The sequence below is a fragment of the Carassius auratus genome, unplaced genomic scaffold (genome assembly GCF_003368295.1).
Source record: "Carassius auratus strain Wakin unplaced genomic scaffold, ASM336829v1 scaf_tig00216431, whole genome shotgun sequence".
NCBI classification, from domain to species: Eukaryota; Metazoa; Chordata; class Actinopteri; order Cypriniformes; family Cyprinidae; genus Carassius; species Carassius auratus.
Genome location: NW_020528569.1, coordinates 1 through 18,858, shown reverse-complemented (window position 1 = coordinate 18,858; position 18,858 = coordinate 1). Strand labels below are relative to the sequence as shown.

The following is an 18,858-nucleotide window of genomic DNA, read 5'->3' as shown; positions in this document are numbered from 1 at the left end:
TCTGTGAAAGATTCATCTGTGCATTTTATTCTAAAGGAAACTGTTTGTCTTTGTAATCCCAATCTTTAATCAAAATCAGAATATAACAAACTCTGAAATCCTTCACATCTTGAAAGTACAATAGGTTACAAACGGCATTTTGAATAATTCATACTTTTTGACTTTTACAAACCTTATTATAAACAACTTAAACATGATATGCATTAAGCATACTAAAAATTTACAAATTCTGTTGAAAGTCTAATTTGTTAAAACGTATAAATGTAATTATTTTATACATACAAACATTATATGATACACAGCTAATTAAAATAAATAAATAATAGTTAATGGCTACAAAAATGTTTCAGATGGAATTCAGCATGTGAGAATTTCTGATACACAACTGCTGGCTGTTCAATTAGATTTGTTAGAGTGTTTTGAGTTAAATTAATAAAAAAGAACAAGAATGCATCTTCTATATTTTTCAATGGAAACCTTTTATTTCACCATGTCACAATAGTGCACCGAGCAATCGAAGGAAACAAAACATCAATTTGACAGAAGGTGTGACATAAAACATCAAAGTAAAGACAGAATTCAAAAGAAACACATTAAATTAACTATTCACAACATCAAGGTCATATTTTCCCCGGGAGGGAGCAGAACAACCATTAATACTGAAAGAAGTAAATACTCGTAAGACCTGTAGGTCAATTACAAATGATTTTACCATTTCTGCAGTCTGTTGAACCCATCAAGCAGAAAATACTGCCATCAATAACAAGTTAACCTTTATTTTTTCAACATAGTTTTGATATTGAACTCTGAAAATTGAATGGAATTAGCTAAACTTGACCTCTTAATCTGAATATTGCGTCATGGTTTCTGATGATAATCATTAAATGACAAATAAACATCTTATCAAATGCATCAAGCAAATCTTAAACACTGTTCAAAGCTAAAACGATTCGGTTTTCTGATAGTTACCTTTATCTTGTGTTAAGAGTGACTTAGCTATCTGTTTATTGTTTATGTTATAATACATGTGAGGATTTGGTAAAAAATTATCTTCTGAAGGGGATGGAACTGTACAGAGAGCCGAGACAAAGAGGGGGAAAAGTAAAACAGACAAAAGGAGAGCGAGAAAAGAAGAAGTAGTCAGACATTTTGCCTTTGAATAAGACTAAAGGCACAACGGGTCCACAGAGCAACAGATGTGACCATTCTGTAGAGAAAAAGAAAGGGAGGGAGGGAAGGAAAAGAAAGAAGACATTTGTCAAAAAAGAAAAGCAGTCAATTTGACACTCACTCAACCATTTCCATACTGTATGTGTGTAATGCATTGAATAAGCATCAGTACAGCCTCTCGTGATTCATCTTTCGGCTCAAATGTAGCTGATGACCTTGGCCAGTCACATAAGGTGCTTTAATAAGTAGATTTATTCTCTCCGGTGCTTGACTACTGTTTTTTATTCCTGCATTCATCCCATTCATCTCACACAGTCAAATCTCACAGCATCCGGGACCTTTTTCCCTGAGCTCAGCTGGACTGTCCGTGTTTCTAAGCTATCTGTCTATTAATGACTTACCCCATCATTAAGAGAGGACTTCAAATGTCAGAGACCACTAGTGAAAATACATCGTCAATATATAAAAAAAAATTACATAGAAGCCCATTTACGCAATGGAATGAAAAAAAAGGTAATTGTGGCTTTTTATCTCACACTTCAAACTTTTGTTCTTGCAGTTCTGAGTTTATATCAAAAGTCAAAAATGTAAGATATAAACTCAGAATTGCAAGATATAAACTGTGACTTACTTTCTTGCCATTACAAGTCCACATTTCACAATTCTGACCTTTTTTTCGGCCGCAGAATATTTTTCATCTGGCAACTCTGACTTTTCTTCTCAAAACTGGCAGTTATAAACTCACAATTGCGAGTTAACATCTCGCAAAAGGTATTGCTATTGATTTACAATGCTAACAACCGTGGAAACGTGTCAACAAAGTCTGTAAAAAGGGTTCATTAATGATACAATATCATAAAGTTTCTTTGATTTCTTTCAATTTTTCTAAATTGGAAACCTTTGCATATTTCCATGTTTAGATTAGTTTTTAGGGGTCTCTATTCAGTGGGGTCTCAGATTTTTGGATCTCGCTGCAAGTGTTTTATGAATAATATTTATATGCACCAAAACAATAAAATCAAAGCTGTGACTGGGAGCACCACCAAAATCATTTGCCTTTGACTTAATCAGTATTAAAATGTTTAAAAATAAATTAGCCAGATGTCCATGAAACCCCATGAAAGCGGTGTTTGTTTTATGTGAAAGGACCCAGCTTAAAAATAATGACAACCACAAGGGTTTATGTCTAAATTCTCAATAGTAAATAAAGTGCTTGATCTTGGTGATTTGCAACCTGTGTCTGTGGGTGGTTATGTAAATGTCAAGTACCTTGCATTGGCAGAGGGAACACTCCATGCCGTGCTTGGTCCAAGCAGAGCCGCTGAAGCGAGTGACACCGTATTCATCCACGCAGCTCTTGGTGATGTCATTCCGAATGGTATCGGCCAGGCAGGGGTCCGAGACACAGCGTGGACAGCACTCGCCCTCTGGAACCACTGTAAACTCACAGTCAGCCACCGGCGCACACGATATCGGCCAGCAGTCTACTTCACCCCTCTGAGAAACACACAGACAGAGACGTATTTCAGCCCTATACAGAACAGAATCAATATTTTCACAATTCCGTTCAGTGAGGACATAAATTACACACTTCTTCTTTAACATGCTGCAAATCACAAATAGTGTATTGCCCTTAATGATCCAGAGAGGAGCGTGTAATGAAGGATCGATACGACACTCCTAGGTCAGAGCTGTTTTAATAAAGTCACACACAGGGTTCTGTTTCCTCCAGTATTCTTTAAAACTTTGAGTAACATCTGCTAGACTGCAGGTGATGTGTCAAAACATATCAAAGCTTTGATCCTCTTTGGATGCTTTCCACAGGTACAAGGATAAAGTGACGGTGTACTTGGACTGACAAACATAAAAGTGTGTGAAGGTCAGTACGAACAAACACTGCACGGTACGTCTGAGTAAGACAGACAGAAAAGAGACTTTAGTCTAACCAGGGACAGAATGAGGAGATCATTTGCTTAATATGGCGAGTCAAGTCAATTCACTTTGTGAGGCATCTCGTTTTATTTTTACTCTGTCATGTGCATGTGCAAGAACAGCATTTATTTGAAATGTAAATATTTGATCATTATAAGTCTCTTCTGTCCCCTATGATTAATTTATAGCGTTCTTGCTCAATAAAACTATTAATTTCTTTCAAAAAACAAACAACCAGAACAACATACTTGCTAAGACAGCCTACGATTTTATTAGAGTTCATGAATCAAGTAGTGATCTTCGGTGTTCTGTACATTATTAAAATACTTTCCTTTTGTGTTTCAGGGAAGTTACAGGTTTGAAACCACGAGGGCAGATAAATGATTCATTTTTGGACGGGAAATGATTGCTGTTTCGCTGCAAGACAGCATATTTTTCAGATCACATCCTGAATCAGACCGAGCAGGTTATGTAGACCTTGATTACAAGGGGAATGCAGATATTTCTTTGGATGTCTCTCTCCACCCTCCTGGAGTTTTTCATTCCGGAAACATTCTTTGTTCTTTCACTCCTCACACTTTTGTATTCTTAAAATACAAAGCGTTCTTCTCTCTTTTTCGGTGTCTCTTCCTCTCTTTCAAGTTCTGTGTTCTTTATGCTTCACAGGGAGCGAGGAAAAAAACTGATGAGGAGGGATTCGAAGAGTAAAGGGGGTAGAAAATCACTAAAAGAAAGCGCTGACTGAAAGAGAATGTGATAACAGTCTGAAGGTAGAAGAAGAACATAAAAGAGACAAACAAAAAGCAGCTGTACTGAAACCTAATAAGATTTCACTAAGGCCATGCAAAACCGACTCTGTTTGATCATGTTTCTTTTTCAAAATTGCTTTAAAGGACACAGACCATGCTTGTCTAGGATTAAAAAGAGCTTTCAGTTGAGAGTCAGTTATTGAGCAGTTAATCCAGAGACTGGCTTTAGCATTAGCCTGGAAAACAAGCCTGTTACACTGTCCACAACTGTCCAGAAGTCTTTAACAGAATTCATTACAGACCTACAAGTTTAGCAGTCCTAAACCTTGAGGAAAAAACGTCATTCTCCGTGTACTAAAAAAAAAAAAAAAAAAATCTCTCAGATGGAGAAAATGTGAGCTGGGAGCCTGGCATGTCATGTGAAGATCCCCTGACAAGTTTAGGAGCCCTGTTTGAACCCATTGTCAGTTCGGCAAATACTGCAGTAAGGATTTTCACAAGAGATAAAGATAGAGTTAGCTGTACTTTGTAATTCAATTCTTCTCAGAGTGCAAAAAGTTCTGCATAAAGAAAGAAAAAATAGCTATTGGTTGAAAGTTTAGGGCTGAACCACACAGCACACAGGAGGGAAAAGCACCAGAGGGGCTGAAAACTGCATTGTTCAAGGTTTGGCGCAAGACTTCCTGACTGAGATATTGCAGAAAGTTCCACTGTGACCAGCAGTTTCTCTGAATCTGAATCTAATACACAGGGTCAGTACAGACAGTGGAGTTTATTCTGAGCATTGTGCATTTGTGAATACTTACTGTTTACTAAAGAGGACATATTTCACACTTTTGCATCATATTCTTTACCTCGAGTACAGTTATTTACTTTGAGTCCAGAGCATTTTCCAACCCTCACTCTGACTCTCAGGCTGTTTTTGACAATGTACTTTTTCAAAACATTTTCCAAAAACTACAAAAAATAGTTTCTAAAATAATTTTTACTACTACCAATAATTATTGTTGGTGTTATTATTATTATTATTATTCAATATTATTATAATTGAATAATGCACAAATAATAATCATATTAAAAAGTATAACGTGTTAATTTTCGGTTTAATTATTTTTACATTTAGATTTAGAATTTAATAAAAAAAGTATGTAAAAAAATATAAGAACGTTTAAATGTATTCTTTTAAGATATATTTCAAATAATGTGTTATACATATTATATTTAAAAATATGCATACACCTACATAATAATTATTTATATTTTTTGACATTTAACATATAAAAATATAAAATAATATAAAAATACTACATTTACCTCATATTAAATAATTACATTATAATAAATGCACAAAATAATAATCACATCCAAAAGTATGCAAACATCTTAATTTGTAGTTACATATATTTAAATTTAAATTTAGATTTTGAAAAACAAAGCAAAAGTATGATACAAATTTAAGGATTTTAAATACATTATTGTATGTATATTATTTTTAAAATGTGTATATGTTTAAATAATAAATATCTATGAATAAATATAATTTCTCTGACGTTTACATATACACAATACACAAGATGCTATTCGGAACATTCTCAGATCATACTATATGAACCATTGGGTTTTATAATAAATCAGGTTCATTAACATATTTTATAATGACAAAAAAGAAAAACATATATATATATATATAGATTTTTTAACGATTTTTACTATTGGTCTCAGACATTTGGAACCCATTGTTTTAATAGAATCTTTTCTAATATTCTTTAGCAAGAGGTCTTTCTAACATCAACCATACACTACATATTAGTTTAGAAATATATACTGGCAATCAGAATGCATTACCACATCGAGTTGGCATAACATGCTGCCACTCACCATGCACTGGCACTGCTGGCAGTTCTCCACCCAGGTCTCTCCGTTGCTGTACGCTAGCAGACCATTCTGATGCAAACACTGAGAACTCAAGCGAGGATCGCATTCAGGACAGCACAGCACATCCACTGTGGGATTCTCACAATCACACACCATCCGTCTACACATCACCAACCCCGACTAAAACAGGACAGAAAGATATAGTGTGAGTAAAAAAGAAAAAAAAGTTTTCCTTATGACTACAATTCCCATCAACCCCTTCGTCTCACCTGACAAGAGCAGACCGAGCACCTGTCGTCATCCAGCACCCAAATCTGCCCATTGTGTTTCACCTTCCCATCATGGGCACAGTCGCCCGTGCAGTTCCTACCGTGCGGACAGCGGCAGTCATAACCTCCGTCCACGTTAAAGCACACAGTGTCGTTAGCACAGCTGTGCCGCCCCATCTCACATTCATCAATGTCTGCCATGCAGAAACAAAGGAGACACCAAAGCCAAAGTAAGTCAATTGATTAATCCAAGCAGTCATAGTTTAGTTAGTTTGCATGCATGACCTGGTTAGCTAGTGTATGTCGTAACTACGGACACACAGCTGAGTATACTATACTATACTGACTTCCATTCATTCGAAACAAGTTACCTTCACACGACTCTCCATTGGCCGAGAACATTCCGTTGTCATGGTAGCCATCACGACACTCGCAGTGATACCAGCCAGGTAGGTTGACGCAAGTGGCTCGACTGTCACACTCCACAAATCCATCGGAGCACTCGTCGATGTCTAAAGAGACAAGGTGGAGACACGCATGAGAAACCCGGTTGCACTTTATTTTACAGTACGTGTACTAACATGTACTTATAGTGTACTTACAGTGTATTTATCTAAGAAAGTTCTGGTAACACAAGGTGACTACATGGGGTAGGGTTAGGTTTAGGGGTAGGTTCAGGGTTAGTACCTAGTTATTACATAGTTATTGTAATTACTATAATAAGTACATAGTATGTACATGAGGAACAGGACTGTAAAATAAAGTGCTACCGTCACAGTGTCACTTTAGTTGAGGACAACTGTACCTGAATGACGTCAAAAGTAAAAAATGGTCTGAAATATTTAATATGATCTATTATGCCATTTAAAGAGAGAAAGACACTTAAAGATTTTGTGTGTGTGTGTGTATACATTATATACTACTATTGCTCTCTTATTGTTGATTGTTTCCATTGTCCTCGTTTCTAAGTGACTTTGGATAAAAGCATCTGCTAAATGACAAAATGTAAATGTATATACTATATATTGTGACGAGTCAGCTGCCTCCTCCCTGATTGTCACCGGCACCCCGTCCTAAATCGCCGCCCTTCACCAGGCTCCCGACTGGAGTGGGTGTGTGAGAGGAGGGGCGCTGGACGAGTCAGGGCTGGCGGCGTGTGATGGGGCACACCTGAAGGGAATGGAGCCTCATCACCGCCGCTGTTTAAAAGCCCAACGCGTCTCTCCTCGGGAGACCGGTCTCTTCCCCGTGCATGCACACTGGTGTCCTCGTGGGTCCAGGAAGGGTGCGTTGAGGGACTCCCGCGCCACAAGAGACGTGAGCTGCCGGACCCGCGATCCGGAAGAGAACCGCACCCGTTTACACGGCCGACGGGCCAGGATGCCGGGCCGTCCATCCCCTGCCAGCGCCGCGTCCAACGAGAGTGATGCGGCCGCTAGAGGAAGCCACCGCCCCTCGCGCCCCGGACCGAAGAGGGGAGCGCGTGCGGCCACCGGACTCCGCCCCTTACCTGGACCCTTCCTCGATTAACACTGCCCAACCCACACGAACCCTGCAGCACGACGAGGACACCAGATTCCCTGTTTATTTTGGACACTCTTCCCCTTTGGCCACTTTTATCCCATGTTTTATTTGAGTTTTGTTAATAAAAGCCTCTCCGAGGCCTGACGCCACGCCCACTGTGTCTGTCTTGTGCTCCTCCCGTGACACTGGTGGAGAATGCGGGCAAGGCGGAGCCTGGACAGCGCAGTTGGGAAACAGCTGGTGACGTCACTCCTTCTCGCTTGCAAACGTTCGTGAGAACCCGGATTGGGATGGAGGAAAACTGGGGACAGCCTCCCAGCCACAAAAGGGGTAAGTGACTTTTCGGTTATTGTCATTTTTTACCCAGTGTTTGGTTGAGGCTGTCACTAAAACCCGGTTTCTCTGTCCCTGTTCCGGTTCGCTGCGAGAGGGAGGACCGCCCGGAGAGGAATCCCCGCCCACTCCGACCGTAAGGAGCCTGGTTGAGGATGGTAGCACTCCCGTGTGGGCGGCGCCCTGATGATGGGAATGTCGCTTGGGAGGGGGAATGTGACGAGTCAGCTGCCTCCTCCCTGATTGTCACCGGCACCCCGTCCTAAATCGCCGCCCTTCACCAGGCTCCCGACTGGAGTGGGTGTGTGAGAGGAGGGGCGCTGGATGAGTCAGGGCTGGCGGCGTGTGATGGGGCACACCTGAAGGGAATGGAGCCTCATCACCGCCGCTGTTTAAAAGCCCAACGCGCCTCTCCTCGAGAGACCGGTCTCTTCCCCGTGCATGCACACTGGTGTCCTCGTGGGTCCAGGAAGGGTGCGTTGAGGGACTCCCGCGCCACAAGAGACGTGAGCTGCCGGACCCGCGATCCGGAAGAGAACCGCACCCGTTTACACGGCCTGCAGCACGACGAGGACACCAGATTCCCTGTTTATTTTGGACACTCTTCCCCTTTGGCCACTTTTATCCCCTTGTTTTATTTGATTTCTGTTAATAAAAGCCTCTCCGAGGCCTGACGCCACGCCCACTGTGTCTGTCTTGTGCTCCTCCCGTGACAATATCTATATCACACACACTTTTTACATTATTCATTTATTTACTTATTTTTTTTCCTATTCATCAAAGAATCTTGAAAAATCTGCACAACTGTTTTCAACAATAATGATAATAATATATGTTTCCTGAGCACCAAATTGGCATGTTAAAATGATTTCTGTCTGAATATTCAGCTTTGCCATCACAGGAATAAATGTCATTTTTTTTAAAATATATTAAAATATAAAACAATTATTTTAAATTGTAATATTATTATTGTAATATTATTGCAAAGTGTGTATTGTAATGTTGATTTATGCTAGAGTGTGTTGTCCTGTTTCCACAACCTTTTCAAATTCCTAAATGGGTGCAAATCTACATAAGTATATTTGATGTCTCTCCTCACACCAGACACAAAGGTAGGGAGACAAATAGAGCTTTTGCCATGGGCGTCTTGAAAGGAGCATATCCAGCAGCTGTTGATAATGATGCTCTTCAAAATCTATTCAATTTTCAGTACTTGTCCTTGGATTACACTCCCACACACCCAGCCAGTTCAATGACAACTTCAACCACAATGGCAGACTGGGAGAGAAATTACTCTGTGACTTAAACTTTAAGCTACCGAATGTGTTTCACCTCACCTATCTCATTAGATTGTTAAGAGAGCAGTGTATTACATTGTACTTCAATGCCAAGTTCAATGTCTGGAGTGAAGGCAAGGCTGAGCAGACAGGGTTAAACAAAAGCCATATGAATATTGTAGGTATGTGTATGTGTGAGAGAGAAACAATTTATGTAGCCTTGAGAGTATTTGTGAAAGAGCACAGAAAATGATAAACCGCCTAAAGGACCTTTTGAATTAGGTGTTGCATGTTAGTATTGCATGGGCTGAGAAATCTTTAAAGAGATTAGAGTTTTAAAGAGATAGTTCCCTCAAAAATTAACATTTTGACATAATTTTGACATACTGAAGTGTAAATGTTTAACCTTTACTCTGCCTCAGCTCTATTTAAATATTTAAATATTGTACATTAAAAATGCTTAACACTGTGAACATCCGCACATGTTAAAAATTCATATTACATTTATTGAATCTAGGGTCATTAACAGAAGGTTATTGTACATTTGAGTTTGTAAATGATGACAGAACATTCTCATTTCGGTGAACTGTCACTTTAAGAGAACCTTCTGTTGTACATTTTAACATAAGTGGAATGTCTGATGTGCGATTTTTTTCCTGCAAGGGTTCTGAATATTTTTCACTCCTCTGACTTTGATTTCCACAGTTTTTCTAAGGATTTCACTTGCCTAACACTAAATTCCCTATCCCTCAAAAACAAAAGAACGACGAAAATAACACAAACAGTGCTGAATAATACATAAATGTAGGCAGTGCTGATGACATTTATTCATTGTCTTCCTTGAGCATAAACACATACTGCACTCATCTCTCTCAGAGGAAAGGCTGGCATTTGTGCTGTCAGTAAGCAGTAGCGAGTATTGATTGAATGTGTATTCATGGGCAAACCCCCAGGGTTCCCGTTGTCCTGCAGCCTTGCCACTAATTTGTCACGGAATGTCACAAGTCGACGGCACAATACACTGTCTCCATCTCATTTGTTCCATCTTCAGCATTTGGGATCCTCATATATTTGCATTTGTTTGCAGCAGCAAAAACCAAGGTCAGTTTAAAAGCAGAGTTGACTTAAAAATGAATATTTGCTGAAAATGTACCCACCTTCGGGCAATCCCAGATGTAAATGAGTTTGTTTCTTCATTGGAAAAGATTTTGAGAAATTTTGCATTACCTTACAGTAAATCCTCTGCAGTGAATAGATGCCATCAGAAAATGAGTTCAAACAGCTGATTAAAACACCACAATAATCCACAAACAGTCCACACAACTCTACAGTAGTTCATCAATCACTGTCCTATGAAGTGAATAGTTGCATGTTTGAAACAAATCAATCATCTAAGCCTTTTAACATTAAACCATTGAGTTCATAATGCTTAATAAAGCTTTGTCCAGTGACAAAGTCCATCCTCATTTTACCTCTCACATCAAAATTCACCAACTTATCTGTTTAGAGCAATTTTGGACTTTAAGTTTAAGTTTCATGTTTAATTTTGGACCAGTTGAAGTCTATTAATAGATGAGACAGGCAGCCCATAATATGGCAAATTTCAATAATCAAGCCATGATGAATCAAAAGCATGCATTTCAATCTCAGAACTTTGGAAGGGTTTAACTTTTGTTAACCTTTGAAGGTGATAAAAGCTAGAGCTGACAACAGGATTGATTTGTTTGTTTAGCTTTAGGCCATTATCCAAAATAAAATCCAAACCCTTGGCATCAAAAGACTGATATAGAGTGATAGAACCTAAGTAAACAGGAATCAAATCAGTTTTCTCGGTAGGCCCTTCAAAACAATTTGCGTTTTATCATCCTTCATATGCAAAAAAATACATATGTATTGGTTAGCCATGATTTCAATTCTTGGATTAATTGATTCATGGCATACCTGTCATTGCACATAAATGGCATGTAAAGTTGGGTATCATCATCGTAGCAATGATACTACACACACAATTTCATAAATAGAAACAATGGGTAATATATAAAGTGAAAACATTAATGGTGCCAAAGTTGAACCCTGAGGGACACCACATGTAACACATAATATGAAAGAAGAATGCTTTATTATATTAATAGAGAATCTTCTGTTGGACAGAAAGGAACAAAATCATTCAAATACACTGCATCTAACACCGATCCAGCACTCAAGTGAGACTATAACAAAACAAGAGCTGAGTCAAACACTAGCAAGCACTAGTCAAGCACTAAAGCCATAGTATTACCAGCATCAGTATTACCTTTCAAAGGGCAGACTCTGTGCTGTGTAGAATTTTAAAACCAGCCTGAAAATGTTCAGAAATACTGTTACTATTCAAACATATTTTGCAGCTGCAAAGGTGCGCACAAAAAAAAAAGATGCACACAAAAGACAGCAGGGTAGAGATTGGTCTAAAACAGAGGTCTTCAACCCTGGGAACCACTGTCCTGCAGAGTTTAGCTACAACCCTAATCAAACACACCTGAGGCAGCAAATCTAGCTTCTCAGTGTTGCTTGAAAATACACAGGTAGGAGTGCTGAAGCTGGTTGGAAATACCCTTTGCAGGACAGTGGGTCCCCAGGAGCAGGGTTGAAGACCTCTGATTTTGAATAAGAATGAATTTGAATAAATCAGGCGAAGGGTACTTAGGGATTGGTGACACAGAAGCTAGTTTAGAAGCCACTTCTGAACCACAAACAACATCAGAGGCATCTTTCCTAGGCTAAGGAGAAGAAGAACTGGACTGTTGCGCAGTGGTCCAAAGTCCTCTTTTCAGATGAGAGCAAGTTTTGTATTTCATTGGTGGAGAAGCTCAAAGCCCAAGTTGGTTGAAGTCAAGTGTTCAGTTTTCAAAGTCTGTGATGATTTGGGGTGCAATGTCATCTGCTGGTGTTGGTCCATTGTGTTTTTTGAAAACCAAAGTCATTGCACTCGTTTACCAAGAAATCTTGGAACACTTCAGGCTTTCTTCTGCTGACCAGCTTTTTGAAGATGCTGATTTCATTTTCCAGCAGGATTTGGCACCTGCCAAAACTGCCAAAAGATCCAAAAGTTGGTTAAATGACCATGGTGTTGGTGTGCTTGACTGGCCAGAAAACTCACCAGACCTGAACCTCATAAAGAATCTATGGGGTATTGTCAAGAGGAAAATGAGAAACAAGAGACCAAAAAATATAGATGAGCTGAAGGCCACTGTCAAAGAAACCTGGGCTTCCATACCACCTCAGCACTGCCGAGAGTTTCACAATCTGAGTTGAATTACTGAAATAAATTAACTTTTCCACGACATTCTAATTTACTGAGATGCACCTGTATACTAGTAGAACAGGCTGAACACTTCCCGAGTCAAAATGCAAGGTAAAACAGATTATCCAATCCCATGAGTACAGATGGGAATAGTTATGGGTCCACAATAGAATCCTTAAGTCGATTTCATCAGGGATGAATCTTCAAACGGTAAGTCATCAATCCACTCAGTCCCTTAACGTCCCGGCTGTTCCCACGCCAGCTATCTCCTTCATCTGCTCTGCTCTAATTTTTTTTCCCTTTCTCTTCATCCTCCCCCTCCATCCTCACGCTAATGAACAGATTCACACCCACTGCTGGTTCTCACTGGGGAGCTCGGCACTGTAGAAGGGCCTTGATGCAAACAAGAGTGTGTGCATGAAAGCCTGGTCCCATTCTTAAAAAAAAAGTTTTTTGGCAATTCAGAGGAAATACTGTATTATCTTTAAAGTAGAACTAAACTGCTGTTCATAACCCGTTTTATTGATATTTCAAGATATTCAGGGAGAAAAAAAGAAATCTTTAATTGGAACAACATGAACATTTAGAAAGTAAATACAGTTGATATTTAACTGAATACGAGAATTTTTTTCTGTTTATATACTGACACCATTATCAATGTTTTTCCCTGTTTTAAGCAATTTAGAGAGATGCAAGAACAGTTAGAATAAACAGGTAAGGAAAAAAAAACTTTATAAAAATAAAAGACTTCAAAGGCATTTTTTGCAGTCTAATCACTTATTACACAACATTTCACCACAAAAATAATTAAGGCAATAGAAGAATTAAGACAAAAATGTTTCAAAACCTTACCAGTTTGTTAGTTCTCTTATAATCCATTACATCTTACCAAACAATCGTAGCAAAATGGCAGCAGCTTAGTTTGTATGAAATGAGAGCGAGTCCGCGATACCAGGATTGTACACCATTTTAAATCAAATTGTAATATTTTATTAGCTACAAACAGAAAACTTCCACCAAGAAAAAAATTGTTCAAGAAGAGTACAGCGCGGACTGCTGTTACCCGGATGAGTCTGTTATTAGCTTTTTCTGGTTGTTATCTAGGGATAACAAACCTCGGAATGTCGTGACTGACCAATCAGAATCAAACATTCCACAGAGCTATATAGTATATTTATATTTAATATTGCGACATATATATATATATATATATATATATATATATATATATATATATATATATATATATATATATATATATATATATATATACAATAAAATATCAAAATAAATTATAATATATTTATAAAAGTATTGGTCATCTCATTAATAAATACTTAAACACATTACATAGCATTTAATAATAATTATAATATTATAACCCCCCCCCCCGTATACATATGTGTATATATATATATATATATATATATATATATATATATATATATATATATATATGATCAAATCAACATAAGTTTAAATTTAACAATTTAAAAATAATATATTTAACAATTTTAATAATTACAATGGAAAATTATATATACTGAATTGTGTATTAAAATATATAAAGTACAATTTTAGAACTATTTTACATAATATTATACATTAATGTTTCAGTTTTAAGCAGGATAAATAGTAAGGGTAAATAGTAAATAGTTAGCTCCACCTCATTAAACAGAATGATTATTTTATTTAATTAATTAAATGTAAATATTTAAATGTAAATATTATGTTGCATTATAATATATATATATAAAGAATATAAAATATATAATTATATAGATATATATAAAATTAATTAAAATATATTTTGTGTTACTCTGATTATGATAAAATTGAGGTTTATTTTGCACAGTGAGGGAAAACAATCAACAGCTAAACACTAATTAGCTCCACCTCATTAGACATTATGAGTAACGCCTTGGAAAACATGAACCCAATGAAGCAGACATAATCATAGCACTTAAATAAACATGGAGGAGTTTTATCAGAAGACCCACCCAGCAGCTGTTTTGAATCTCTTTGTACATATAATGTTACACTCCTCCCTGTGGGACTGTCTCACCAGCTTCATTAAAATTGAATAGAGGTAGGGCTACTTTCTAGCTTTATATTATGAGTAAACACTTCTTGAGACTCCCATCCTGGTACAAAGACACAGTTAAGGAGTTCTGCGTCAGACCATAACCATTTTTTCGCAAGACTGCAAGTTGAAGATGCTTACATCTCCTTGCTATGCACCCATCACATAAAGAATTAACAAGTAGCCTGCAGAAACGTCTTGTTTAAGAGGAAGGACCCCTGAGCCCAGGGCGTTTAAACCCCTGAGGACCAGCTGTAATTGGGTTTCCTTTATGAACAGAGCTTGTGTGAAGCATCTGAGCCAATCTGATGGATAATACATGGTGCCAATCTTCTAAGAGGTAAGAGCTGAAATATGAAAGGAAATGCGACTCCCTACAGTTTCCTTTTCAGAGGAAGATAAAAAGACAGCGATAGGGAGAGCTTCCCAAACAGCATTTCTATTCAGAAAGCATCTCTGCGACAGGATATTTGATGGAGAAGACAATTAAGAGAAGAGTCTTTGTGCTTCACCCGATTACTCTCATTAAACAGACAGAATAACAATAAAAAACACAATACTCTCATCAAATTATTCCTCTGTTTTACCAGGAGAACAATATCCCCTGAACTAATGGCTTGCTTTGCATTTACAGAACTGGTAGGGAGTGTTACCGAAGTTGGCCATATGTGCCAACATCAAGCTGGCATAGATAAAAGAGAGAGAGAGAGAGAGAGAGAGAGAGAGAGAGAGAGAGAGAGAGAAAGAGTCTTACTGACAAAAACGGAGAGTTTAATAATGCAGTTCTTTTAGTGGAGGGATAGGAGGTTTCAAAGGGACAGAGAACAGAGTTTTCTTTGCCTCTCATGTTTGTTTGGGCAATATTTATCCTCTTTGTGATTTTGTCATAACATTAAATTTCCCCTCAGAGGAAGAAAGAAAACATGTGGGGAAACTGTGAGGGATTACAGGCGGCTGAGCGCACCAAACAAGCATTAAGCACATAGTCTATCACTCATATATACAGAAAAATACCACAAAACCCCAAAATGATGAGACCTCTTTAACATAACAAAAAAATTTTGGTCCTTTATCTTTTGGTAATTTCTCTCTGTAATTCACAAATTCATGAACAAATTTAATTGAAATAAAAACAGTTTTTGTGGGTTTCAAAGTCTTTATAAATATTTATAATTTTTGTAAAATAAAATCAGAGTATAAAATATTTGAAATAACTGTTTTGGAATGCTTATTAAGCCGTTTCCCTGTGTAGATATTTTAAGCTTTTCTTCCTTGTGGAGACATTTGGTCCCTGCAATGTAGGCAAAACCTGACCCATGTAACATAGCTGTGAGTTTGTCTGTGTGTCAGCCAGTTCTGCCTCCAAGAACGGTGAGTCAGGCTTTCAGCACACACACAGTGTCTCGCAAACCACACCTCACTCTATCTTCTCTCTATCTCTCTACCAGCTGTCTCCTTTAGTCCCCATGCCTCCTCATTTCCTCTCTCCTCACTCCTCTTTTTCTCTTTCTCTTCATCATCCCTCTGTCACTCACACATAGGAGCATGTGGGTGTCGGACCAGTTTGTAAAACATCAACGGCAGATGCCCTGCCGGGTAACATTGAGCAAAAGGTTCTAAGGTTTCTGTCTCTCTATCTCAAACACACATACCATCGCCATCTCTTTTTTGCTGTTCCAAATTCAGTTGCTCGCTTGAAACCGTACCTGCCAACACAAGCCTGCACTACAAAAAATCTATCTCTGTATTTTTGGCTTGTTTTTGAATGAAATTTTGAAACATCCTTTGAACCAGTGTAGGGTAAGTTACTTTAAAAAAGAATTAATTACTAATAATATCGTCGATACTTTAATGCATGCACATACGTATTACCACAAAGTTCATAAACAACCTTCTGATATTTTAAAAACTAAATTCTTATAGCTTAGCACATTATAAACCAACCCGATCTCACGGCAATTCGTACATTTTTCACGAGGCTTATTCGTACGAATTCGTACGACCACACTCATACAAATTCATACGATTTTTGCCAAATCTTACGTATTTTTACGAGTTGCACAATTCGTATGAATTTGTACGAATGACCTACACCTAACCCCGCCCCTAAACCTAACCGTCACTGGGATTTAGACAAATCGTATAAAATCATACTAGTGAGGTTGTACAAATTTGTACGAATAAGCCACCGCGTAAAAAAAGTACGAATTGGTCGTGAGATAGCGTTGTATAAACATCAAAATCTAATAGTACATTAGGAAAAGCCCAACTAGTAAAATACATATAAGTTTATGTAAAAATAGCATGTTAATTATTGTTATTCAGTTGTTGATTAACGCCGCGTCAAATCGTGCTGTTCTTCTGAGGTAAATTCTGGCTTATTCCTGATAGCAAGTCTTCTACCAAAAATAGATCTAAGTTTGTATCTAGGTGACGAGGGGGTTTGCATGCAAGTTTGGTTACAGGTAATGAACTCTGAGACGGGAAAGACTAACTTGACTGCGTTACATCCAACACTGCTTGGAAATAAAGTTTGTGTAGAAACCATTTTCAATCAGAAATTGCTAGTAGATTTCACAGTTAATCACAAATAAATAGCAAGCAAGACACTGAATGAAACTTGCAAACAGAAAAACTGAAATAGTATGTTCTTGTAAAATGTAGTCATGACATTATATATATATATATATATATATATATATATATATATATATATATATATATATATATATAATGGAAAAACACAAAATACTGATTCCAAAATATTTTTTCTGCAGTGTTTATTTTTGCATGTACAACTCTGCACCAGTCCATGGAGAACGTGTCCACACCCTGACAAGTTTTCAGTGTCAAGTAATTTTCCTGTCAACACGAAAAGTGCAATACTGTGTGAAGCCACAAAATCACAGCCCTTCAGAACATATTTAATGTTTAATGTAAAGCTATGAGGTGTTGGCAGGCTTGTCAATGCATTGTAACAAAAACACAACAAAACGACAGGCAAAACACCTTAACATGTCACTTGTCGTGATTGATTAGGATACAGACTGAAATTACATGGAAGAGATGTGATCTATATCTTGATGCTTTCATGGCACATTTGGTTACAACACGTTGTCGGGGAAACAGCTGACATCTATCTTCAGAATCAGACACATGCATTTTAACTGTGATGACACCTGTTTCACTTCTGTTTGTGGGGGTTTCATGAAGAGAAGCTGCATTGATGACAGAATATAGTATATAAGACGACAAGCTGTATTGCATAACACTGTATCATATACTTGAAGTTGCACTGAACTGATTGATCATATACTTGATATATGACTTTTTCTTTATTTTTCTTACTTTTTTCCTTATTTATATATATATATATATATATATATATATATATATATAAATATATATATATGTTAACAATTTATTTAATATTTAACTTTAATTTGAGGTTAAAATTGTTATTGAAAATCAGAATTTCACTAGCATATATGACTACTGAAAATATTTTTATAATACATTTTTAAATAATTATAATTTTATATTTTTTATTTTTAGTATTATTTTATATTAATATTAATTTACATTAATTATATTAATATTGTAATTTAAATAATATACTAAAACTACTGTAAAAAGTAGTTATACCAAGTAATTATATTTTTCTTTTTTAAATAATTTTTTAATTTATTGTAATTTATAATATTATTGATTACATTTATTCCATTACATTTGCTGATTTATAAAATAAATAACCCCCGTTTGTATATATTCTGTATTATAATACAGAAATATATTAAAATACTTTGCAATCATCAAAATATAGTGGATAAGTTTAGCAATTTTCATCATTGCATATCTGCAAGCATCACTTTAGATCATCCTTTGACATTAATCATCAAATTCCTAGCAAACATGCATATCATCAGCGTCATGAAATATCGCACAGTCCACATAGAGACATCTTTGATCATGTTCACAAATTCTTGGAAATCATCTGAGAGAAGTATCGCACTCGCCTCGAAAAATAAATCATCTCTCCTCCAAGCTTCTGCAGCTCCTATAGCACTATTATTGCAACCAACTCACTCCAACACTATAATATGAAAACACTTGAGAGGCAACATCACAGTATGAGAATATGCTGTACACTTTTCTCCACTTCCAATTTCTTGCTCTGACTGCTGTTGAAAGGTTACAGGAAATGTCCTTCCACTGGCCTAATTGCGTCTTACCTGTCTCACATCTCTTTCCAGTGAAGCCCTTGCTGGCCTATCTGAGACGCAGGAACCTCCATTGAGACACTGGCCCTCACACAGCACTGCACATCAAACACAAGACACGGGTCAACACACATTTCAGCAGAACT

The 18,858-nt window shown here is 37.2% G+C and overlaps 1 protein-coding gene across 1 annotated transcript; it reads right to left on the bottom strand.

The window, feature by feature from the left end:
- Positions 1–467: 467 nt before the first annotated feature.
- Positions 468–18,761, bottom strand: LOC113098157 (protein kinase C-binding protein NELL2-like; the record flags this gene model as incomplete). The annotated part of the gene is made up of 6 exons (XM_026263110.1): positions 468–1,207; positions 2,440–2,667; positions 5,730–5,906; positions 5,996–6,189; positions 6,367–6,507; positions 18,725–18,761. Coding segments are annotated over 6 exons (819 nt in total), but the record flags the coding sequence as incomplete, so codon positions are not given.
- Positions 18,762–18,858: the final 97 nt, after the last annotated feature.